Source organism: Tachypleus tridentatus, chromosome 3 (assembly GCF_004210375.1).
Source record: "Tachypleus tridentatus isolate NWPU-2018 chromosome 3, ASM421037v1, whole genome shotgun sequence".
Lineage (NCBI taxonomy): Eukaryota > Metazoa > Arthropoda > Merostomata > Xiphosura > Limulidae > Tachypleus > Tachypleus tridentatus.
The window spans coordinates 69699751-69726978 of NC_134827.1; the positions used below are offsets into that span (position 1 = coordinate 69699751).

General features: G+C 32.4%; 1 protein-coding gene across 9 annotated transcripts in view; it reads right to left on the reverse strand.

Annotated features, from left to right (window-relative positions):
- Positions 1-1471: 1471 nt before the first annotated feature.
- Positions 1472-27228, reverse strand: part of LOC143247097 (liprin-alpha-2-like) — a 211148-nt gene continuing 185391 nt past the window's right edge. For 7 of the 9 annotated variants that reach the window (XM_076494562.1, XM_076494557.1, XM_076494561.1 and 4 more), the window contains 10 exons: positions 21944-22074; positions 14566-14681; positions 13928-14027; positions 11965-12046; positions 9667-9867; positions 7238-7413; positions 5982-6079; positions 5409-5584; positions 4821-4889; positions 1993-3621 (listed from right to left, as the gene is read on the reverse strand). In XM_076494562.1, the coding sequence (XP_076350677.1) occupies positions 3556-3621; positions 4821-4889; positions 5409-5584; positions 5982-6079; positions 7238-7413; positions 9667-9867; positions 11965-12046; positions 13928-14027; positions 14566-14681; positions 21944-22074 (1215 nt within the window). In that variant the 3' untranslated portion in view covers positions 1993-3555. Of the gene's footprint in view, positions 1781-1992; positions 3622-4820; positions 4890-5408; positions 5585-5981; positions 6080-7237; positions 7414-9666; positions 9868-11964; positions 12047-13927; positions 14028-14565; positions 14682-21943; positions 22075-27228 lie in introns of those variants that run through there. The other 2 variants (XM_076494558.1, XM_076494566.1) reach the window with 2 other exon arrangements.

The following is a 27228-nucleotide window of genomic DNA, read 5'->3' on the forward strand; positions in this document are numbered from 1 at the left end:
TGGTGGATCTTCCATTTGTAATATTATTCCTTCTCTGTACAATATAAACCAGGTTGACAGAATACTGTAGATTCATTTTCTCGGTTGTCACAAAATACTATCACTCTTCATCAAAGAGTATATTTATTTGATAGTACCAAAAATGCTCACAAGATATCACATCTCTGTTGATGATCCAGATTTAGCTATTTTGTAAACGTATATCAAAGCAGATACACTCAATCATGCTACACATAGTGTAAGATTGTTACACAATATAGTACTTCTGAAAATAATGTGTTTGGTTAATTTAGCATTACGTTGTACTAAATTATTTATACTTCAAAAGTTACAGCAGGAAATTATCATTTTAGCACACGAAGACCATCAGGGCATTGTTAAGACCAATGCTAGGTTATGAGAAAAAGTATGGTGAGCTCGTATTTATAAACAAGTTGAACATATATGTAAAACTTGCCACCAATGTCAAGTTGTTAGTCCGTTGTCAAAATCAGAACTGTTACACATTACTCTTTTGCGAGAGCACACTTGGCAAAATGTGCAAACAAATTTATTAGGATAATTTTCAACTGGAGAGAATATACATGTATCTTTAGACTATTATAGCTGTTACCTAGAGATGCTCTCATGAAATTTAACACTACAGAAAAAGTTCTGGATAATTTACATATTCTGTTTGCATTGTGAACAGACAGATAACAGTTTAAGTCAGATGCTGTTAAAACATACATGACAGATCATGGAATCAAGCACTAAGAGGTGACTCCACTATACCAATCAAAAAACAGAAAAGTAGAAAGACAAAACTGAACAATTTTTAAAGCCATGCAAACAGTACATGATACTGATGATAATTGGAGACATTTATTAAATACATTTTTGTGAGCTTACCATAGCCGAATAATTGTTTAATAAGCAGCTTAGCACTATGTTACTTCAAGTTGTAGTAGATAGACGGACAAAGATTTGTGCAAACATCTATCTGACAAAAGAAGAAAGGAAAAATTAAATGCTGACAAACTGAGAAGAAGAGAGTCAAAAACTAGAGTAGGTGACAAAGTTTTGTTGCAGTAGAAAAAGATGGACAAATTGTTGACAAGCTTTTAATACAAACCATATGATGTAATTTGCAAATTTGGCAGGCAGGTCATCATCTAGTCTAATGAGGGAGTTTGCAGAACCACAGCAAACTTCAGTCGCTAATTACCATTGTGTTCCAATTCCATTGAGCTTAAGATCACAAAAGTCTTCATCGTTCCAGATTTCAGTTCTGTTAGTTGGAGCATTTAATGTATATATACAGTTTTGTTGTTGATGGATTGGCTACTCTGTACTTGTGTTTATTGTGACGTAAGAACATTACTGCTCTACAACTGTAACCACACCATTACAGAAGTCTTCTCACGTTAAAATTTAAAAATAAAATTCAAAGGAAAAAATGGATGTAAATTCCTCATTATTATTTTATTTATGATGTCTTTATTCTGTACCAGTTATGCAAAACATTTTGTTTACACCACTAGCACCAGTTGTACTCGTACATTACAGTTGTCTGCCAAGACAAGCAATTTTCGGAGAAATAAATTCCAAATGTGTGAGAGGATCTTTATTGAGAAAACACTACACCATGTGTAGACAACTTCCATGTTATCAAGGTTTAGAAGATTTCCATGTTATTAAGGTGTAGGCAAGTTCCAATTATGATAGTTTAAACAACTTCCATATTATCCAAGTGTAGACATCTTCCATGTAGACAACAGTCAAATTCAAGTCTAGTCAGCTGAAAATGTGTAACAGTTGAACAATAATCAGTATGATTCTTTATTTATTTATTTTCTTTCAGGGAATTATGTTTTAATTGTTATGCTACGAATATATTTCTTTTCAAAGCAGGTGTTATCTGTTATGGTAAGTAAGTGTTAATTTATTTTCATCCAGAGCATGATGTTTCAACTGTAACATTAGGTAGTGTATATTTAATATCTAAGATTGTATATTTGCCTGAATCTTTATTTTATCACTTTATCACACCAAACAAAATATGTAGTTTGACAAATAGATTTATGGCAAATAAATTGTAACTAATAAAAATCAATGGTAACTAAAGGTACATAATGAATGTAAAACAAAAATTAGCATTTTTAGCATTTTTGTTTCACAATAATCATAATTACAGTTTCTCTACATGTTAAGTACATTTCAAATAAGAAACTTTACATAACAAATAAATAACCATCAGTTTGTTAACGTTTCTTAAAATTAAATAGAGTAGTATCTAATATCTGTTGATTAAAATAACCAATAACCTGAGAATTCTGTAAATCAGACAATTCTAATATAATTCATTATGGACAACAGTCTAACTAACTTAGTCCCTCTTGCATATGCTTAACACTTTTAGAAAATCTAACAGCAACATTTCAGGTTATCTATTTGACATTTATCTAAGGTAAAGTCAGTGGCCCTGTGGAGTAGAATAACCTGCACAGTCTGACAGCAGATGAGTGTCATTGGCCCCCACCCACAAACAAGAGAAATTAAGGTTTTAAAAAAAATTCCACAAGCATCACATGACTGGTCTCTTTTTCTGAGACAGAGATTTCTTTTTTCATATATTGAAATGGGACGAAGGCAGAAATTACTAGAAGCTAGGTCCCCAGTCTACTCCACTGCAACCATTTTTAGAGCACTTTAAAAATATGATTGTGTCTATACAGGTTTGTGGAAGTATCATAACTGAATCATTAGGTTTTTCATTGCACATCAAGAAAAAGTTGATACTTACTATTGAATGTGTAACTCATGAAATAGAACTGAATACTAAACACTGCCAGCACAACCCACTTAAACTGAAGGATTAGCAGAAAGAGGAAAGAGACCTTCTTCCTCTATATATGCAAAAACAGCTCGTTTTTGAGAAAATATTTTCTCAACCCAAACGAGCCGTTTTTGCATATATATTTCTCTACAAGTGGGTTTTCTCGACATCACTTCTTCCTCTGTTGTCATTCAAAATGAATGTTGAACAGCATGCATTGGCTTCATTATCTTATCACACACACACAAAAAAGAAACCTTACTAAGTTGTCATTCAAAATGATTGTTAAACAACATATATTAGTTCCATGAGCTAATTACATAACGAAGCAGGAAAAAGACCTCTTTTGTAGTCATTCGATATAAATGTTGAAAGATGTACATTGACTTCACAAGGAAGCATTTTAGCAATTATTAAATTAATTTTCTGTTTTAAAACTTTTTCACATTACTACAACTTTCTTTTATTATACAGTAAATGAGATAGAGTAAAATGCTGCATGTGATTCAATTTTTTTGGCATGAGGTTTTGTCAATCTAACTTTGCTGATCCTGAGCAATATACATGCAAATATACAAGTCTAACAACATATCAACTTTGCAAAATTTAAAATTTCTGGAAGAAACAATTGGTAATTTGTAAGTGTTGAAGTTCTGTTATTAACATGGCACTCACTGCTCTAAAGCTTAAATCATTAACAGCTTCAATACCAGTTTGTACACTCTTCTGGCCACTTCTCACACAAGACGGTCCCCTTGCATATTGTTAGGGACTGACACAGGGTAGTTTGGATGAATAGAAGGCTGTATTGAGAAGGAAGATAAGAATCATTAAATCATTCAGGCTGTCTTAGGATAAAAGACGTAAATCTAGCTCTCTATGCAGCAAACAAAGCAGCATTGGATAATAAAAATGAAAAAAACAATGCATGATAACAAAAAACAGATTATGGAGATTTTTCAAGCGACCAAGAACACTATGGTAAAGTTATAACAGATAAGACTCTGGGGAACAGTTAAACTTATAAATAGATAAAAGCAATAAATTAGACACTGTTCTATCATGTATAAAGCAAGGCAAAGACTAAAACATATCTATAACTCAGTGTGTTACTTATTGTTCTGATGTATAAGATAACAAAGTCAATATAAGTACATTTTATCAAAAGACAGTACTTGTTTAAATAAATGTTTTATAATAAAACAGCATACAGTTATAAGTAACTGTTTTATAATACGAACATGTGTGGTTAAACATAACCTTTTTATAAGAAGAACAAGTATGATTGAACATAACTATCTGAAAATATGAACATGAATGGTGGCACATGACTGTTTTAAAATATGAACACATATTTGGACATTACTATTTTAGAATATGAAGATGTGCTGTTGGACATTTTAACTGTTTTAAAATAAAATATGAACACGTATAATTGAATCGAACTGTTTTAGAATACAGAATGTATGGTCTGTTTAGAATGTATGGTCAGATATAAATGTTTTAAAATATAATCATTTATGGCTGAATATAATTGTTTTATAATACAAACATTTGTGATTTAACTTTTTTAAAGAATAACATGTTTAATGTGATATAAATGTTTTAGAGAATTAGTGTATGTGTTGAGACATAGTGTTTTAAAATAGTAAAACGTGTAGTGAGAGGTAATATCTTTTATAGTACAAGCATGAGTGGTTTTGGTTTTAATTGACTGTTGCACAACAATCTTATTGAATAAAGCAGATAACTTATGAATTATTGATAAATTATTAATGAATGGTTTTTTAAGAGATATTTCTAAACTAGAAACATTATGTACTACAAATAAAATTTTGAAACTCATTATATGTATTTTCTAACATATTAATGTTAAAATTGAGAAATAAACGTTTTACCAAAAACATTAAACACAAGAAAGAAAAACAAAATCTAATAATTACTTCTATCTAAAGAGCCACTAGTAGTTGTAAAAGAAATATTTCTTTGTTTTGTCACTCACCTCATCTGCTTTTCTATCTGTACCTTGTAGAATAAGATTCTCATACTCCTTTTTCAGGAGTTGTCTAACCTTCAAGGAGAAAAATGAGAAAAATACTATTTACCTTTCAAAAGAATAATGATTCAAACAATTATCATTTACTTTTCAAAATGTTGTCTGTCATTCAAGAAGAAGAATTAAACCCAAATTATTATTTATGTTTCAAAAATTCATCTACCAGTAATTTTTTTTGAAATATTATTTGAGTAATTACAATACAAAAAGCACAATAAATGAAAATATTAATTTGTGTTATTGGAACACATAAAGCATAATAAAAAATACTTCCTTTAATTTCTCTAAAAGAATAAAATGCAATAACCTTTTGTATGTTGTAGTATGAAGCTATACCATGATATACCAATATTCTGTCCTCCATATTTATTTTTATTTTCATAAGCTCTTCAACTGAGCTAATGGATAAATAAAATAATCCTTCTATAAAATGTACAAACATAAGTGTACACTGTTTATTAGAAATTATTTCCACTTATAAACAAAATATATTAGATTTCATCATGAACTCAATTACCTTTAGTGTGTACTTACCTTAGTGTTAGTAGTTGGAATTTGAAGTGTGAAAGCCAAAGCATTATGGTCAAAATTATCATCAAGTGAAATCAGAGCTCCATGTATTCCAGATTCTAATAAATTGTGAGAATAATCTTTCAATCCAATGGAATCCAACCACTTCATGAGTCTGTCATTTGACCACACTAGTACATCTGTTAGAAAGAATTCCAGAATTACTAATGATTGATCAGCACATATTAAATGTTGGATATATTAATAATCAACACAATCTTAGTATTAGATACGTTAATAATCAGCACATTCTTAATACTGGATACGTTAATAATCAGCACATTCTTAATACTGGATACATTATACATTAATAATTAACACAAACTTAATAATGCAGTTTTTACTAGGTATAGGCATCATTTGCAAACTTGCAACAGACATTTGGTATATAATTATTACTCATGCTATTCTTGATATGTCTTACAAATAAATTTTTATTTTAATTTATTTAGATTATTGTTAAAGCTTCCTAACTTTTAGGATGCCCAAAATTTCATGGAATACGATTACTTCTTGTTTTAAGGACTAATACTTTACCTTTAATTTCATGTTCACTGTTTTTTCTCCTTTCTGCAAGAACTTCCTTGTCATAATTCATTCTTTTTAAACAATTAATGCCATACTGTAGGCTCTTCCTACCAGAAAATAGCACAAGACAATGATTTACAAAATATTAATAAAAGGACTACTTTTCTAATCAACTAAAGTAGAATACTTGTTTTTGTTACAAGCATTATCAAGAATTATAAAATTATTACAAAAACTGGAAATTAAATACCTTTTACTGGGAAAATGACCTACAGTCTGAATTATGACAAAAGATTCTGTTTAATTATACTGACAAGTTTGAAATCCAATTTATCTCATTTCCAATCAGCTGGCATCTTTGGCTGTTTTTCAAAAATGTTTAGGTACAAAGGTCTACTATTTTAAGTCTAACATGCAATGATAATAATGTCACAAGTGTAATATTTACAGTCTAGCATCAAATTACAGAATGGGAAAATGTCTAAGAGACATGACTATCATAGTTTCAGTAAGAAGTGCAAGTTTAGAAAGTTTGATGTTTACATGATATGGATGCAGTTATGGTCTACCTCCTATTGATATTATAATAGTCAGGAAGGTCATCAAAAACATAAACCAATCACAAGAGGAAAAGAAAACTCAAGCAGAAGAAATACTGCAACTGAGATACAGTTTAAATGAAAATAAGTGTGTTCTAGATGTCATGTACATGTTGAAAACCATTCTTACAGTTTATATCAATGTCAAAATAAAGTGGTTCTGAACAAAATTAGCCTTAATTCTTTTCATCAAAACACAAAAAGAACTTTTTGAGAGTTTTATTGCATTTATGTCAAGCAAGAGATCAAGCCTTAAACATATGCAATGTTTCATGTGAGAAATTGGTCTTACAGATATTCTGGTAATTTCTGTATGATCAGCTATAATGATTTAGGGTTAAAAGAATGACAAAAATAAGTGTATTCTGGGAATTATAAAACCTTAAAAGAATACTGACGTTTATGAATGATTCCTTTCATTTAAACATTATTACACCTAAAGATAATTTCAAATTTATTGGTATAAATGAAACATAACTTCTCAAAAGTAATTCAGACATTTCTAACTTTACTAAAGAATAGATATTTGAAGTTATCTAAAAGAAAAAGATTCAAACCAATACCTTAGTTAATATTTCCTTTGAATCTACTGCATATAGTCCACTTTATTTTATTGGAATGGAACTAATATATTAAATGTTACAGTAAAACAGCTGGGTTACTCACCTATGGAAACTGTCTACCATTTTAAGGTGAATTCTCAAATCTTTTTTGGTTAAGTGGTCTAACATTCTGGCATCTACCAAGCATTCCATGAAGGTGGATCTGTACTGTAGCAGTCCAAGACTTGGAAGCCAATCATTACCGATCCATTCATGATTCATCTCGCCAAATGCTAGTGTCTAACAAAAACAAAATAAATATATATATATACAGGGTGTCCCTAAAAATGAATATGCATTTTGAATGATTATAACTCACTAAAACTTTCTTTTTTACAGATGTAACAGATGTAAGTAATGGCAGAAGCAAGACTAAGCTTTGAGAAAAGGAAATTTATCTTAAAGTGCTACTGGAAGTGCAAGAACATAGCTGAAGTGCAAAGATGGTTTAGAAGGGAGTTTCAAACAGATCCACCAATGCAACTCACCATTATACACATCAGAGATAAGTTTGAAACAAATAAAACTGTTCAAGAAGTCCATAAAGGGTGTGTTCTGAAAGACTGCTGTCATCCACCAGTCACACATGAGAAGCAGAGCTGATGGAAAGTCTTCACCGATCTCCAAGAAAATCTGTTTGGCAAACAGCCTGTGAGGAAGGAATCCTAAAATTGAGCATCCATCTCATATTGAAGCGCGTTCATTGGAAAAGTTTTATTCCAGCATTAGCCCATGCCCTCAGTGAAGATGATCCTGACTGGAGAGTTGAATTTTGTGAGAGGCACCTGGCAAACATGCAGAGGATGCATAGTTTCCAAATAAGATTGTCTACAGCAATGAGGCCACATTTAAGTTAAATGGCTCAGTTAATTGCCACAATTGCACCTACTAGGCACCTCAGAACCCACATGAACACAATGTAAAAGGGGTTATAGTGTGGTGTGGATTATTAGCATTGAAAACATAGTCACTGGTCTCATTTATCTCAACTTGCTTCAAGAATTTGTCATATCATGCATTCGAGAGCAATTTGGAGATGAAGAGTTTTATTTCCATCAAGATGGAGCACCTCCCCACTACCATCATGATGGGAGGGCCTATTTTGACGAAAATTTGTCGAACACATGGATTAGGCAAAGAGGTAGTGCTGAATTTCTCCCATGTTCACCAGACCTCACACCTCTGGACGTTTTTTTTGTTTGTTTTTTAATGGGATACATCAAATATAAGGTTTACAGCACAAAACCTGCAACAGTCTGAGAGCAGCAACTGAAAGAGAATGCACCCAAATACCAAATGAAATGATTCATGAAGTTTGCAATTCCATCTGTCCTCGTTATCAGCAATGCCTAGATCAGAATGATCATCAGTTTGAACATCTGCAATAACTCAAAAGATTCTAAGATTCTACATTTGTCTTCTTAAACTTGGATTATAAAACCTAGATATATCTTAATAAACATTGTATTTATAATCATTCAAAGTGTGTATACATTTTTTTGGGACACCCTGTATATATACACACACACATATACACATTTATACAGGAACCCAGCACCTCCAGATGACACTTGTAGCCTAACATACTTGTCAAGTGCTTGAAGTATCAGTCAGAAACACTTTCATTAGCATTTTCTGTCATTTGATAATGAGTTCCAGCATGTGAATTTCTTTATTACAACAAAATCTTTCAAAAGTTCTTTATATCTCACTAAGTAACCAGTTTCAAAGTCTGAATTCCTTTCTTAAATAAAATCTTTTCAATGTTTGTTGTTGATCAGAAAATCCTATGAACCATTATGTAAACTTTCTAGCTGCACCATATGTTGGGTTTAGCAGTAAAAGTTGAATAATGTTAACTAAATCTAATTTATTACACCTTTCAATCATTTTCTATATAATATATTCTAAGAAATGTATAAGAATAAACATAAAAGTTTATTTTTTTCTCCCCATATTGTTTACAAGTATATTAATACAAAATAATTCCATTGCTAAACAACTGTATTTTGACAATGTTACATATATATGTATAATAAACATTCACTTCAAATCTCTTGAAATATTAAAAAAGGCTAATCCTTGTCTTATAGTATAAAAAATAAAGAAGTTTCAATTTTTTTAGAAAATAATCAAAGTAAATTTGTTTAGAGTTGTTTGTATTAACTACTTATATAGTCATAAAACACAATTATTATTCTAAAAGTAGGAGCTCCCTCTTGGATACTTTATTTGAGATCACTTAACGTCTATTCATAGCAACTTCATTCTAAAGCAATTAAAGACTTTTAAAAACAAATTTACATTATTAATTCAAGATAATTACCTAAAGACTAATTGATATTTTAATAAATTGTGGATTAAGGGTTTTATTATCTGAATTACTTTTGTATAAATTCTTATTGATCAATGAATTTGTCAGAATTACTGTTCCTTGAGAGAAAATTCAGAGAACAAAGCTGTACTCTTCTGGAAAGTGATATGTGTACTTACTGTTCTAGAAGGTTTAGCAGCTGATGGGCTTGTGAGAGCTACCATTTCCTGGATAGCTAAGCGAAGTTTCAATCTGTGAAGAGGATTGCTAATTCCAATTTCTCGTTGGATTTCTGTATCGGATAATGCTGACATGATGGCTCCACTTTTAACATTTGCTCTGCATGCTGCTACATACCAGGGTGGCATGCCAACCCAGAGCTACAAGCAACAAAACATCTTAACAAATAATGTATTTTTTGTATGTGTGTAATACTGATTAAAGGCTGTTACCCGTGTTTAAATAGTGTAATACTTAAGATTGACATGCATGAGTTTAACTAGTGCAATACTGATTAAAGACTGATAAACATGTACTAAATCAGAGTAAAACTAATTAAAGAAAGTACAAATTTGCTAATAGGTATGTTTTTAAAGTTCAAACATTTTCCCTTTTCTCTTTATTAATTATGGCTCATAATTTCGGTCTTCCAGTTTCTAATTACAACTGTTTAGTAAGTGAATTCTAACTAAACTACTTGAATTGTTTAGATGATTGACACTTTATTACTTTGTAAAACGATACTTCACATAAAACATGTCCATGTTCTTCTGTATATTAATAAAAAACAAAACTGTCTGAACTCTTTCTTATTTTTCTTACTATATCTTTTATTGCTCAGTACTTAATTATTTACGATAAAAAAATCTCAAAGATGTCTTATTTAAGACTGGTGTATATGAAGATATGAAAGAAAAGTTTAAACAAAGTTGGTACATGTGAAGATCTGAAAAAATGGTTTAAACAAGAATGGTGTATGTGAATATCTGAGAGAGGAGTTTAAACAAGATTATTGTATGTGAAGATCTGAGAAAATGGTTTAAACAAGAATGGTGTATGTGAAGATCTGAGAAAATGGTTTAAATAAGAATGGTGTATGTAAAGATCTGAAAGAAGGGTTTAAACGTGACAGGTGTACTTGAAGATCTGAGAGAAGGGTTTAAATGTGACAGGTGTAAATGAAGATCTGAGAGAAGGGTTTAAACGTGACAGGTGTAAACGAAGATCTGAGAGAAGGCTTTAAACAAGAGTAGTGTATGTGAAGATCTGAGAGAAGAGATTAAACGAGACTGATGTATGTGAAGATCTGAGAGAGGAATTTAAACAAAATTGGTGTATGTGAAGATCTGAGAGTGTAGTTTAAACAACACTGGTGTGTGTGAAGATCTGAGAGAGTTTAAACAAAATTAGTGTATGTGAAGATCTGAGGGAAGAGATTAAACAAGGTTGGTGTATGTAAAGATCTGAGAGAAGGGTTTAAACAAGAGTAGTGTATGTGAAGATCTGAGAGAAGGCTTTAAACAAGAGTGGTGTATGTGAAGATCTGAGAGAAAAGATTAAACGAGACTGGTGTATGTGAAGATCTGAGAGAAGAGATTAAATGAGACTGGTGTATGTGAAGATCTGAGGTAAGAGATTAAACGAGACTGGTGTATGTGAAGATCTGAGAGTGTAGTTTAAACAACACTGGTGTGTGTGAAGATCTGAGAGAGTTTAAACAAAATTAGTGTATGTGAAGATCTAAGGGAAGAGATTAAACAAGGTTGGTGTATGTAAAGATCTGAGAGAAGGGTTTATACAAGACAAGAGCACACGATGATCTGAGACAGAAGTTTAAAGAAGATATATATATAAAAATCTGAAATACAGATTTAAACAAGACTAATTCATCTGAGAAGAGATATAATTCATAATTTACAAATAGGTATCAAACACATTAATTACACTTTAATGTATATTCTGAAAAACAATGAAAATAATGCTGTTCTCCAAGTACAATATTGAAACACCCATCAATACAAATGTTGTTACAAACATAAGCTTTATGAAGTTATGAGCAGTGATGTAATGGTAACATTTTCTTTTGGTGGAGTGCCATCTAAGTCCCATATGGCCCCTGAATTATACATGTACATGCATGGTGCATTTCAGCCATTTTATTTGTTTTTATAATCACTAGCCACTAGTCAACTAAGATTATATTACTAAATAGGATGTCTGAGTTATAACAAGTGCATCTTGTATATCATCTGTAGTTTTTATGGCATCATAGAATATATTTATGATTTTTAGAAAACTAAACAAACTAATAAAAGTATAGGAGAACTCCAGTCCAATTCAGCCTCACTACAATTCTGATTACAACGAAATTTTTCACTCTATAATTTCAATTCATAACTCCTCAAGGATTTTGGTTTTATATGAACACTGAGTTCTCTTGGCTTTCATTTAACTTAGAAACTAAGAATTATACAAACCTCCAACCAAGCAACTATAGTAGGACCATTCCACAGTGCAAATGGTGTTCCTGCTTTCATTGCTTCTGCTAGTAATTCATTTCTACAATAAAAATCAATAATTTATGTATATGGAAAGGCCATAACAGTTATTCTGGTAATTATTAATTAGAAATAAACCATCTATTATGGTACAGTCAAGAAATCCTCTCAATTACTACACTTAATGTGTTATTTGTAACACTGATGGTTATTTTGGCCCATGTTGATAACACTGTATTAGGATCTTACAAAACAAACATAGAAACTCAAACCATGTTACTATATATTATCAAGCGATAAGCTTAATAACAATTAGTTTAAGATTAAAACTATCTGTGACTTCTATAGGATATTTGGACATCAAGAACCAAATTATCTGTGACTTGTACAGGATAGTTGAATATCTTGACTCAAATTATCTGTCACTTGTGAAAGACAAATAAATAATTACTCAAATTATCACTGACTTGTAAAGGATTGTTGGATATCAAAATTCATGCTTTTACCTGTAGGGGATAAATGGATATTAAAAAATGAGCTGTTTACGACTTTCAGAATATAGTTGAAATGTTAAATCAAGAAATCAAATGGTTAGCAATCTTTTAATTACAAGAAGTTTCTGTAGTAAATTAAAGGATAAGTTACAAATTTAGTGAATCAATGCATTTAGAAAAAACTGAAATTAACTTCATGTTCCATGCCACCCAAATGTGATTTTCCAGTTCTATCATTATAATCTGATATTTACAATTGCATCATTACAATCTATAATACCTTAGGGTTCAATGTTAGAACCTTTGCTCTTTTTTATTTACATTAATGATATCGATGAAGAAATAATAATAAAAAAAACATTTAAACTTGCTGATGATATGCAGGCAAGTTATAATTTGAACCATAGGTATAATCTGGATGTGGATAAATAACCTTAATAGTGTTATGAAGGAAAGGGATCTTGGTGCAATAGTTGATCACTCTCTAAAGACATCTAAGCACTGTGCAGTTCTTAATGGTAGAGCAAATAGGATTTTAGGTTGTGCCTACAGAAATTTTGAATATAAAGAGAGTATAATGTCATTGTAGAGGTCATTTATTCAACCATCCAATACTCTGTTTAGTTTTGAGCTTCTCATCTTGAAAAGAACATAAACTGTTAGAAAGGATTTAGAGAAGAGCTAATAGTATGATACTTGGTGTTGGATATACAAGACTGCTTAGTGTAGGCATTATAGTTTTATTTATTTTGTGAGTGAATACTTCAGGAATATTTTGCTTTCATAGGAAGAGAGATAAACATAATTATTTTAAAAGTGATAGTTGTGATAAGTTTGGTTGCCTATCTCTATATGACTCATACATTGTGATTGCAATTACAATATTGTCTAAGTTTTACTCATATTGTTGTTATCACATTACTTGAATCTTCATTATTTTTTGAGGCCTCAGTGAAAAAGGTATTTACATAGGTGGCTTAAAAACAAGCTCACTCAGATAATTAGTTAATATCATGAAAGTTAAAATATTGTAAAAGAAGATGTAGAGGGGAGCTGATTGAGGTGTTTAAAACTGTAAACGGAACTGATAGTGTTGATGCATCATATTTTTCCATACTTTATGGTGAAAATTGTAAGATAAGAAGAAACAAATAGATTTTAGCAGAGTAAGAGTCAGCTTTAGCTAAGACAACTTTATTTTTCTAACTGGGTGGTTGGTCTTTAGAAAGGGTTGTTTTCATATGTGATAATTGCAGTTAATTTAGGAGAGTTTGAGTAATGACTTCCCATTCACTATACTAAACTCTGGAATAAGAATGAAATAGTTAAGGTGAACCAACAAGTCCATGTTGTCCTTTTATTATATATATGCATACTATACAGACATAATATCATATAACTATGTTCATGCTACATAGACACATATTTTGGATGCATGTAGTACACACTTTTTCTTTGTGCGTCGGTCAACATCAGTCTTTTGACCTAACCCACCACTCAAACCTGAAGTATCACCTCCTAATACTTCATTTTCCTGGTAGGTAACACCTAGAAATAAACAGGAGATATCAAATGTAAACACTACAACACTACAAAGAGTTGATTTATCTTATCAAAGAATAAAACTTTTCTAAGCTGATTAAAATGTTTTTAGTCGCTAAGTTTTTAAATTATTTTAAGCAACAATTTCAAAGACAATAAAAGATAAAAAACATTTTCAATTAGTTAGCAATCAGTAAATAATTTAATGTGTTTTATGACTTTCTATTCTAACTTATGACAGTAACTTTAACAGTTATTAATTAAGGATGGATGAAGGATATTTTATCTGTATGATAACAAAATACAATTTAATTTCTTGGGTTTATGTTCACTTAAAAAGCAAATAGTTAAGAATATTAAATGTTTATCTCTAATAAAACTGTGATTGTTTATTACTCTTTAAGTTTTATACAATAAATACCTTGGAAGTTCAATGAGTAAATTATTTTTATGCAAATTCTTGGTACCATTATTTAATTTGAAATCTTTTTAATTTTTCATTAATTGACAAACAAGAACATCTAGAGAAACAAAACTTTCTTACCTTGTTGTAAAACATCTTTAGTTTTTATTTTATCTTTTTTGGTAAAAAACTTCCCAAGAGAAGATTTCAAACTTTTCTTCTTTTTTTGTAAGGAATCTTGGGAAGAGTTGATAGAGCTAAAGTGGTGAAGGAATGGAAACATAAGATCCTTTATATTTGTTCAACAAGTATACCATAAAATACTAAAGGTTGTCATAAAATTAAAACAAAAACTAAATATCAAAAGAGAAGACAGAAATAAAAATTCAGTATAATCCAGATGAATAAAAATATCTGCATCTGAGCAACAAATAAAAATGAAGTGTTTGTCTGTTATACAAACTTTCATTGTAAATGACTTGATAAAACAACTGGATGGACTCTTTCATCTTCTACGAAAAATACACATGGTGCTCCAGCAGCAATTAGTCAAATCAATTGCTATATTGCTGCCATTTTTTACATTTTTTTTTTAATTTAACAAATGTATTTTTTGTGGGAGACGACCTGTAATGAAGAAAACAAGTATTTTGGTTCATAAGCAGTCTAAAAAATTTGTATAAAAGTGTATATGAATAAAGCTGTTAATTTTAGGGCTAAGACAGCTATAATAATTTTATATCTTTACATTTAAAACATTACAACTCATAAAAAGAAAACAAAGCTAGAGAATTTAAGTTATTTAGCTTACGTAGAACACAACTAGACCATTTGGATATTTATACTGTGGGAACATAGCTAGACCATTTGGAGCATTCATATGAAAAATAACACAGCCTCATAATTTAGAAAAAAAATGAAACATCTAGACCACCTGGGGTATGACAATGCTTTGTTTATTTTTATTTTCAATTTCACTCAAAGCTTCATGTGGGCTATGTGCACTAGCTGTCCCTAATTTAGCACTGTAAGACAGAAAGAAAAGCAACCAACCATCACCAATTTTTGGGCTACTCTTTTACTAATGAATAATGTGATTGCCCATCACATTACAACACCCTCATTGCTGAAATGGCAAGTATGTTTGGCATGACAGGAATTTAAACCTGTGACCCTCAGATTACAATTGGAGCATCCTAACCACCTGGCCATGCAGGGCCTAGGAAATTAAAAGAGAGAGAAGTAAGGTAAAACATATGTGATGGTCATATGAGTACCTGCATAGTACAAATCACAATAATTAAATCTGTCCTTTTATTTGTTCAGGGCTTCAAGACTTGTAACTTTACATAAGCAAGTGCATTAATTAGCTTAAAATAAATAAAATATATTTTCTTTAATTTACCAGCGAGAGGATAAAACAGAGAGAAAACAAAATATTGAACAATGTATCTTATATGTATGCAAAAATGGCTCGTTTGGGTTGAGAAAATATTTTACGTAGAAGAGCAAACAACTTTTCGACCTTCTTCGGTCATCGTTAGGTTCACCAAAGAAGGTCGAAACATTGTTCGCTCTTCTACATAAAAAAATATTTTCTCAACCCAAACGAGCCATTTTTGCATACATATTTCTCTACAAGTGGGTTTTCTCGACATCACTAATGTATTTTATAAACCTGTCAGGGTTTCTTTTTCAAACTGTTACATCCACTTTTATACAAAGACTGCATTTATATGGTAAAAAAATTGAAGGATGCTCAGCTAGCTGTATGCCATATAAAAATCAACAAGGCTACAGAGGTCTAAAGAAATATGTAACAACACTTTAGAAAAACTTAGCAAAAGAGAAAAGTTAGAAACATAAAAGAAATCTTTCAAGCAGAATCACATCAAAGGCATATCTTGAGTTACTTCATAAATCTATGTGTAACCATAGTAATGGTTGTTATGGTATCAGTAGATGTAGAAGGATGCAAGCTTATCTTATGTACATTAGTTCTATTCATTTTAGTACACTAGCAGAAAAATAATAGCAGTCAAAGTTATAACTGAGAAAAGTATTAGTTGAAGGTAAATATGAAATATGGAGGATATTTTAAACAATAAGAAAGAGTAAATAAGATTAAGTCAAATACAATTTATTTGAATAAAATCCATCACAAGAGAACAATTAGAATTTTCTAGAAGCCATCTTTTGATTTATATTTTGTGTATAATTTGTTTTGGCAAACCCATGTCCGACATAATATGACTGTTCTTTTTGTGAAAGGAAACCATATCTCATTCACTTTTCAAGGTCAGGTTCATCAGGTGAATCAGTTTGTAGAAAACAAATTTATAAAGAACAATCTGCTAGATGAGATGTAACATTTCATGGATATTCCTCAAAAGTGTATCAAAACTAGTTCTTCAACACAGAAATCTTACAGCAGATTTCCAATATACCAATCTTGTTCAGTCAAGTGAAATAAAAGTTTCAATATTGCTCAAAGCTATTTGGTTTTAAACACATTAATATCTAGCCTTATACCATCTGCAGACTTACATCTCTATAAACTTATACAAAATGATATAAAAGACAGATATCACTCCCATAGATAATTCAGGTTACAAAGATGCTATAACATTAAACAGTGTTGCATAAATATGCCCCCCTCCATCCCCAAAGAGACTGACAAGGTTTCAATTTAGAGACAATGAGAATAAATGTAGGGGAGCCATCTTTTGTATTTATACCACTGCAAAACACTAATGATTACAATCAAAGCTAGGCCAGGTTTATGTCTGAAAAACATAAAGCATAAATTTCTCAAATACACTGCTGGCCAAAATATTAAGGCCAATAAACATAAAGAAAAAAATATGCATTTTGCATTGTTAGACTTAACCACTTATTTAAACAGAGCTTTAAAAAATGAAAATAAGAAAAGGAAAATAAAAATAAAAAACTTTTTTGGCATTTAATAGGAAAAATGTAAACACTATGATATTAGCCTAAATACTAGCTGGTCAAAAGTTTAAGACCATACTGAAATGAAACATTAATCGGTAAACACTTAACGAAATTTAGTCATTTGTGTTCAAGCATTAGTGTTGTCAACATCTCCTGTGTTACAATGGGTAAAAACATTGCAAAGGCTAAAACGTTGACAGATTTTCAACGTCGCAGAATTGTCGAGCTGCAAAAGCAAGGTCTCTATCTACATGAGATTGTCATAGGTAAAACTGCTTTTGCAAATTTCTTAAAAGATCCTGTGGGATACAGAACGAAAATTTCAAGTGGTTGGCCCAAGAAAACTTTGCCAGCGTTGAGCAGGAGGATTCAACAGGTTGTCCAGCAAGACACCAGCCAATTGTCGAACCAGACTAAGGCCCTTACGGATGCAGAATGCAGCTCAAGAACAATAAGATGGCATCTATGAGAGAAAGGCTTTAAAAACCGTAAACATCTTCAAAGGCCACGCCTCCTTCCACATCACGAAACAGCTCGATTAAACTGTGAAATTACTTATCTATATACCTTCTCATTAGATGAACAATGTTGTTCATCTTAAGCAAGGTTATTCTTCTAATTGTCAAAGCGTGTTTTCCTTCAAACACATGGATTACTTCTTACTCATATATAAGAACTATTATGACCATTTTTCAAAGTACACATCAGACATATTTTAGAATACGGAAACGTGATGATGTGTAATAGGTCTAATAAATTATACTCTACCTTACAAGGATGACTAATTTTGCAAAAAAGGTACTACCATATAACAAGTAATCAAAACACAGTAACCATGCAGTTCCCCATCCTAGTAGTGTTCTAATTATATAGGTTTCTCTCTCTTTTCATTTCAGCATCATAGCTCAGGCACTACACGGATAAAAATTTTGGTTTCCAGGCAGTGAAAGTGTGTTTTTCTTGGGGCACTCCCGGTTTTCTCTCACATCAGAATTATGGATATCGAGTCTACAGATTCCCAGTCATTGGTTTCATTTGAACACTGCTCTACAGGTATATACAATGAAAAGATGTACTTCCTGGTCATCTGTGGTTTTCTGTTTTTGTTTGTTATAGCCCTTTCATCTTTTCCTTCTTCATTAACAGAACCTAGATTTTGATCTCACATGCCGTTTACACAAGCACTAAACCAAAATTTGTGGATATGTATCTATGTATGCATGCATATGTGTACATATGTATTTACTGTTTATATATATATGTTTGCCCACTTAATCTCTTCAACGTGTGGGGTGAAAAGAAGTTTATTTCTGACTACCTTGCTACCTGGTGTTCAGAACCTCGAATCTCAGGTTTGAGTCCCTGGCTTAACACTAAATCACTACAATGTTCTTACCTAACCAAAGCAGTCCAGTCTAAAGTTGCATGTTCCTATATCGTTTTGTAAAACACAATTAACATTTATTACACATGTGGCTATCTTTTTCAGGTGTGTACAGCTCAATTTATGATCAAGCATTTGTTTTCTTCTCAGAATGATGTGTACTGTTTGGTCAAGATGTATAGTTACTAAATCATTTATTTTAGAAACTAGAAGTCGTAAAGATAGCTTTGAATATGTCTTCAGAAGGCATCTTTTGACACAATAAAATTTATTTAAAGAAACTTCTCTTTAAGAGTTATCTCCAAAACCTTCTTCAGGAGTTTTTTTCAGAAACTTCAGGAGTTATCTACATAAAATACCTGCAGAAAAGTCTTCAGGTGTTAATTTATTGAAAGATCATCAGGAGTTATTTACATAAACATCTTTAGATGTTATCTACATGAAAATCTTTAGATGTTATCTACTGAATCATCATGAGTTATTTAAAGAAACACCTTCAAGAATTATATATAGAAACATTCTCTGGAAATACACTGCTGGCCAAAATCATAAGGCCAATGAACATAAAGAAAAATATGCATTTTGCATTATTAGACTCAACCACCTATTTGAGTAGAACTTCGAAAGATGAAAATAACCAAAGGGAAAATAAAAATAAAAAAACTTTTTAGCATTTAATATGGAAAATGTGGACACTATGAAATTATCCTAAATACTAGCTGGTCAAAAGTTTAAGATCACACTGAAACGAAGCATTAATAGGTAAAAGCGTAACAAAATTTAGTCATTTGAGTTTAAGCATAAGCGTTGTCAACATCTCCCACTTATATCTCCTGTGTTACATGGGGTAAAAACATGGCAAAGGCTAAAAGGTTGACACAGTTTGAACGTGGCAGAATTCTTGAGCTGCAAAAGCAAGGTCTCTCTCAATGTGCTATCGTTGGTGATATTGGGAGTAGTAAAACTGCTGTTGCAAATTTCTTAAAAGACCCTGAGGGGTACGGAATGAGAATTCCAAGTGGTCGGCCCAAGAAAGTTTTGCTGGCGTTGAGCAGGAGGATTTTAAGGGTTATTCGGGAAGACACCAGCCAATCGTTGAACCAGATTATGGCCCTTACGGACACAGAATGCAGGTCAAAAATAATACAATGGCATCTACGAGAGAAAAGCTTTAAAAACCATAAACGTCTTCAAAGGCCACGCCTCCTTCCACATCACGAAACAGCTTGGTAAAACTTTGCTGAGAAGCACCAAATATGGGACGTAAAAAAGTGAAAGAAGGTTTTGTTCTCTGATGAGAAAAAATTTAAACTGGATGGTCCAGATGGCTTCCAACGTTACTGGCACAATAAGGATATCCCACCGGAGACATTTTCTACACGACACAATGGAGAAAATTCCATCATGATCTAGGGTGCTTTCTCCTTCCATGGAACAAAGAAGCTTCAGGTTATACAAGGGCGTCAAACAGCAGCTGGCTACATTGGCATGTTGGAGAGAGCATCCTTATTGACTGAAGGCCCTCGCTTGTGTGAAAATGACTGGATCTTCAGCAGGACAACACTGCAATGCACAATGCCCACAGGACAAAGGACTTTTTTATGGCAAATAACTTGATTCTCTTGGACCATCCAGCGTGTTTGCTCGAACTGAACCCCATTGAAAATGTTTGGGGGTGGATGACAAGGGAAGTCTATAGAAATGGACGTCAATTCCAAACAGTTCATGATCTTCGTGAATAACATTCCAGCCAGCCTTCTGCAAACGCTTATATCGACCATGTCGGCCGTGCAACTCATTACTGAGACCTCATGTTGGGCATTTCCTACCCTGTTTAGGAGGTCTTCTTTTTGGTAAGTTCTTAAACTTTTGATTAGCTAGCATTTAGGCTTCTTTCATAGTGTTTACATTTTCCCTATTAAATGCTAATTTTTTTAATTTTTTTTATTTTCTTATTTTCATCTTTTGAAGCTGCACTCAAATAAGTGGTTGAGTCTAACAATGCAAAATGCATATTTTTTCTTTATGTTCATTGGTCTTAAGATTTTGACCAGCAGTGTATTTAGAGAAACGTTTTCGGGAGTTACCTACAAAATTGTTGGTAAAATAATTACATTTTGTTGCTTTTCTTTGTTTGTTTGTTTCTTTTAACATGCAAGGATTTGTTTCGGATGTGATGAAAGCAGTGAAAACAAAAGTTAAGTCGTTAAACAATATTATATTCTGTCTGTTTTCTGTTCACGTGAACTGACCTTTACTGCTCCCTTTGTTACATTGTTCAAGACAAAGTTGTTGGTTAATTTCTTAATAAATTAACTAATCTCAACAGCAACACTAGCCTGAAAACAAAAGAAAGAATAAGGTGCTACGTCAGTGGACAAATAAATCAAGTTTTTGGGGATTTAGCTAGAAAACGAGATGTGTGAAAACTTCCCAAATCATGATGGTAGATTAGCACTTGGTGATAGCATCTATCCATCCCCAACTTTTAATGATAGATAACCAATTCACATCATGATGAAAGATGCAAATCCTTTAACATTATGATATAACTATGTAAGAATAATTTATTATAATTGTAGAAGATTTCAATGCTGGATTTCAGCCTGTTTATGATTCAGAACTTCAACAAAGTTCCAAATGATCTACTCCTGATACAACACCAGTTTGTCTTTTATTTTCGTAGGCTAAAATTAGAGGCTGGTATTCATTAAATTGGCTTGTTATTGGATAGCCGTGTGATTGACGCAAAACTTGTTATGTTTACTGTGAGGATATTTGTTATATAGTAGTGTAATTTTCATTATCATAAAGTTATCCAATAATAACAGCTTTCAGTCTGTGTTTATATAGTAGTGATATCTTTATTAAGTGGTTGAGTTTAACAATGCAAAATGGATATTTTTTCTTTATGTTCATTGGCCTTAAGATTTGGGCCAGCAGTGTATATGTGGAAGAAAGAATACAGTTTATTACAAAACAGAAATCTTCAGTAATGGGCGTATCTTTGTTTTACAACTCATTGCATATTACATATTAAACCACAAAGAAACAACAACATGGTACAGAGTGTATAACATTTCATTTTAAATAAACTACTATGGAAATGATCACACTTAAAATGCTTAATTAATTTCTTCTTTTTGTTATAAAATCAGGCAATAATCTTAAAGGAATTACCTTTGCAGTTCTTCACTACTTTGTGCTAAAGCCTGAGCAACACGTTCTAATCGTAATGATCTCTGTGCGGAAGGATCACGTTCTCGTTGATGTAACCCAGTGTCATCTTTTGATTCTGGAATCATTTGTGTCTGAAGGAGTAGCATATATAAATATGTATATATACACATCTTTGAAATTGGTTACTGCTATATTCTAAAATAAAGTGCAATATGAATCATTTCTACTACTATAATGATTTATTTACATATGAAAGACAAAAGCTGTACCACTAAATTAAATCAATAATTTCTACTTAATTATTAAAATAATGGTTTTAATACACATGGAAGACAGGAACTACACCATTAAATTAAAACAACAAATTTTCTACATGCATTGCTTGCTATTATTACAAATAAACCATTTCAATAACTATCTAATGTTAAACTTCTTTCATTAATCTAGTGAATATTGAAAATCAGTCTAGAAAATCACATGTATCAGGTCATCCCATAAGGTCCAAAAATTTAATACAGAAAGTGTATCATCATTTCCGTCTTTGTAGAAGGCTTTAATGACTAAAGTATGTAGTAGGATGTGTATAAAAATGTTAAGACAAATAAAAGAAACTAACACAACTCCACTTTTTCAGATCATTAATCATCTAAACCCTTATGAAGATGGATGTGTCTGAGGAGCATATTAGGCATATAATGCTTTACGAGTTTAAAAAAAGGCAATAGTGCAGCAGAAACTATGTGAAACATTCAAGGTGTTTATGGTGCAGAGTCTCTCAATGAAAGAACATGTCGAAGGTGGTTTCAGAAGTTCAGATCAGGTGACTACAGTTTAAGTAATGCACCATATTTAGGTCATCCTGTTGAGTTTAATGATGACATTGCTGCCTGCTGCACTTGATGAAGATTGTGCTGTAACAGATGAAGAACTAGCACAGAAGCTTAATTCAACCCAATCAACAGTTCACTGTAAACTGGCTAAAGCACAGCCCAAAATGGACCTCCACCCTAGGAAAGTCTTGTTAAGCATTTGGTGAAATATTGTTGCTGTGATCCACTTTGAGTTTCTACAACTCAATGTTATGAATACATCAGACTTCTACTCTCAACACTTAGAGCACTTGAATGTTGCACCGAAAGAAAAGAAGCCTGCTTTAATCAGTCATAAAGATGTTGTGTTACACCAGAATAATGCACGACCACATACAGCAAGGATCACATCTGCAAAGATTAAAGAGCTAGACTGGGAAAACTTTCCACATCCTACTTATTCTCCAGACCTTGCCCTATCTGATTATCATCTATTCCAAAGTGTGCAGAACTATCTTGACAGAAAAGATCTTTGAACACATGAAGATGTCAAAACTACCTTCTCTACATTCTTTTCCTCCAAACCCCAAGAATTTTACAGAAGTGGCATTCAGAAGCTTGTGAATCATTGGAAAGAAGTGATTAATAATTATGGAACATACATTATTGATTAAATAAGATTAAAAGCATTTGAAATCCTTTCTCTTTTTCTAAACCTGAAATTGGACATTATTTAAGGGATGACCTGATACAAGTTATTTCACAGCCATAACTGCACGCATACATTGTCACATCACAGATGTTTCAAAAAATGTTTATGTGAAATTAATAACTTTCTGCCTATTAAAAACTTTAAAACCTCAATATCTAAACCTGGTGTTAAGATTTTTACTCCTGGGAGTAAATATCAGCAGAGAAATGTTGTACGTAAATGATAAGAATTCTGTTAAAACTGCAAACATTAAATTACAAAAAGCAATACGATTGAGGGTATATTTCATGTTTTACAAATTTTGCCTATTGCTACTGACATTGATACACTTAAGAAAAGAAATATCTTACATCAACAACAAAACTAGTTATTTAAGTGAATACAATAATAATTAAGATCTTTCAGAAACATTTTTTCCTTCCTTACTTCCATATGTAAAAATCATCCATTTTTACATATAACTCTTTAGTGTATTAAATTCCATGTTGCAAGTAGAATAAATGTCATGCATACAAACGCTTAAGTGTGACACTTTCAGTAAAAAGTGTTTTGAGGCTGGGAGTCCCTGATAGAAGTGTTAGTTTAATTTGAAGAATTGCAATGAAAACTGTAATATGAATTATTTTATTGTTATAACTTGTTTGATCCCAGAAATATTCAAAACTATGATTCTACTTTAATTATCAAACCTGATGAGTTTTTCTACTTGTGCAATGGGATACAAAATGATAAATACACTCTTTTTGTATTTTATCATCTGAATTGGTAGCGAGGAAATAACCATGAGTTAATCCCACTTTTCACATTCCTAGACTGGAGATGGAAACTGATGTTACTTGTATTCAAAGTGAGTGTCACTGGCAAATAAAAACTTTTAACCAGATTTTCTTTCAACATATCTGGAGATAGTGAACACAGTTGGCATGCTAAAGAGTACTGGAGGGGATATGCCACTTCAATTTTAGCCAGGGGGTCTGAGGAAACATTGTAAGTTTCTCCAACAGCATCTGCAGTGGATTCTCAACCACCTTCAAATTTTATGAACCGAAAATCCATAGAAAATAAGACGAAGCAATAATATTTGTTTAATTTAGGTTCTCAGATGGTTCATAATTTGTGAATCACATTAACTGTGGAATCTAATATACAAACTCTCACTCAGTGTCTACTCTAGGCACACAAAAGAAAATATACATATATTTCCGTCAACAAGCACTACTTCATCATATTCACAAAAGCAGATGTAAAGACTAGATTTAATCATGGTCAATCAATTACTGTATGTTTTATCATGATTCATAACACTGGAAACATGTGGTCAGAAGTGACTGATCTAAACTTTATGTAGCTACAGTGGAGCGGCGTTAAGCCGCGGTATTTGGGGGGTCAACCTGCTTAACCGAGGCTTAAGTGGTCCGCGGGTTAAACCTTTGTGACTAAAAAGCCGAAGTCGCCAACAGCTTCGCTGAGGAGCCTCATCCGGGCCATTGCGTGATCATTATAATATTAATGTATAGACTATTCAGATACAATTGACAAGTGCCGTTTTAACACAAACGACCAATGCATTGCAATGGTTCTCTTTTCCCCTTTTTAATATATAAAATATACAACATATTCTGATTAAGATTTATTAATAATATAAAGATTACAATAAAAAGGTTTATTTTTATTGTAAAATTTCGTCTTCCCGTGTTACATGCGGGCCGCCATTTTAAATCTCGTGGTAGCGATATTGCGCAGTTGCATAAATTATTACATTTTTAATACCGAATTTATTAACTGGCAGTTAAACAATAAGAAAAAAAAACAAATAAAATACATATCAAACCATTTTATTTCACATTTTTAAAACATAACAAATATAAACAAAAAAGTTAGTTTCATGCTAAACACATTAAATTTTTATTCACTTTTTACATTATTATCACAAAAATTTTATTCAATTTATTAATTTTAAAAATTCACATACAGATAATATAGTTCAAATACAGTTTATTTCTTGGTAAAGTATGATGTTATTGTTGCTTGCTTCTTGCTCATTGTTGCCCTCTTCTTGGCGTCTCTAATCATGGACTTTAGTTGTATTGTTTTCAGCTTGTCTCCCTCACGCTCGTAGTACTCTAGGGCTACCTCAAGTCCTTTGACCGCTTCATCTACAGTTCTTGTTGGAGGTATTGGGGCAGGATCTTCTTCTTCTTCTTCGTTCATGGTCTCTTCTGCTAAAATTGAGGAAGCTACTGGTACATCATCATCAATGGAGAACCACGCTGACAGAATTTCTTGGACGGGAACAGTTGAGTGGACAGCTTTCATTAACTTCTGCTCTGCTTCTTTCACTTCTGCTGGGGTGAAACCAAAGAATTCTTCTTCATCATCATCTGAGTCTTCTTCTCTGTTGCCTTCAGTGAATGGACCCCCAGGGCCTTGTTCTAACACTTCTGGATCGATTCTGCCTTTACCGCTTGCCACGCTGTCTCTGATAAATAGAGCACTTGCTTAACCCATACCTTCTTGAGAAACTCGGGGACACTCTTGTCTTCTTCTACCATGGACTTGATTAACTCTTTTCTGTAATTGGACTTAAAAGCTGAAACAATTCCTTGATCTATGGGCTGGATCTTAGATGTTGTGTTCTTGGGTAGATAGTAGACGAAAATCTTCCCATCTCTGGACCTCAACGTCTCTGCAGGCGGGTGGGCTGGACAGTTATCTAGGAGTAGGCAGGTTCTAGGTTCTAGTCCCTTGTTCCTCAGGTGTTTCCAGACATCAGGGACGAACGTCTTGTGAAACCAGTTTTCAAAGATCGCAGCTGTCATCCAGGCATTCTGGCTATGGATGTTGTCTACTGGCAGTGTTGACATGTTCACTTAATGGAAGCACTTGGGTGACCTGTACTTTTCGATGCAGAGTGGTGTCAGCTTGTGTAGACCAGTCCAGTTACAGCAGAACAACATGGTCACCCTGTCCTTGATTTGTTTGTAGCCTTCTTTGCTGTTCTTGTCTTTCTTCATAGCTAAAGTTCTATCTGGCAAAATTCTATAGTAAAGACCTGTTTCATCTGCGTTATAGATCTGCTCCTCAACAAGTTGCTGTTCTTCAACGAATTCTTGAAACTTAGGGATGAACTCTTCTGCTGCTACAGTGTCTGCTGACTTGATCTCGCCGTTGATTTTTACTTGCAATATGCCGTGTCGCTGCTGCCACCTTCTTAACCAACCACTTGAAACAGTAAACTCTGGAACTGCATTAGGGCCATGAAGTTCCTTGTGTAGTTTCTCTGCTTGTGCTTGAATAACTGGTCCAGCTATGGGAATTCCATTGTTTCTGGCTTCACAAAATGCATTGAACGTTGCCTTGTCTAACTCAGGATCTTGTGTTGTTCTAGCTCTCTTGCGTTTTAAACCACCCTCGTCAAGTTCATCAAGAAATGCTCTTAATTTATTCTCATCTTTAATCCACCCACGCAATGTAGACTCAGGTATGCCTAACTCTCTACTAACTTTAGCGCGAGCTTCGCCGTTTCTTTCTATGACATTCAGCTTTTGCTGAACGTCATACGATGCATGTTTACGTTTGGTATTCGTGGGGTAGGAATTTGTCAATATGATATGATCACTATTAATTCAGAAACTGAAGTGATTTCTATTGGGTTTGTGGCCAATATTTATACAATTCCATAAAAATATCGGATTATCGAATTAAAAATAATACTTTAATTATTGATCACTTTTTTCACGGATTTACCGCGGATTAACTTTAAT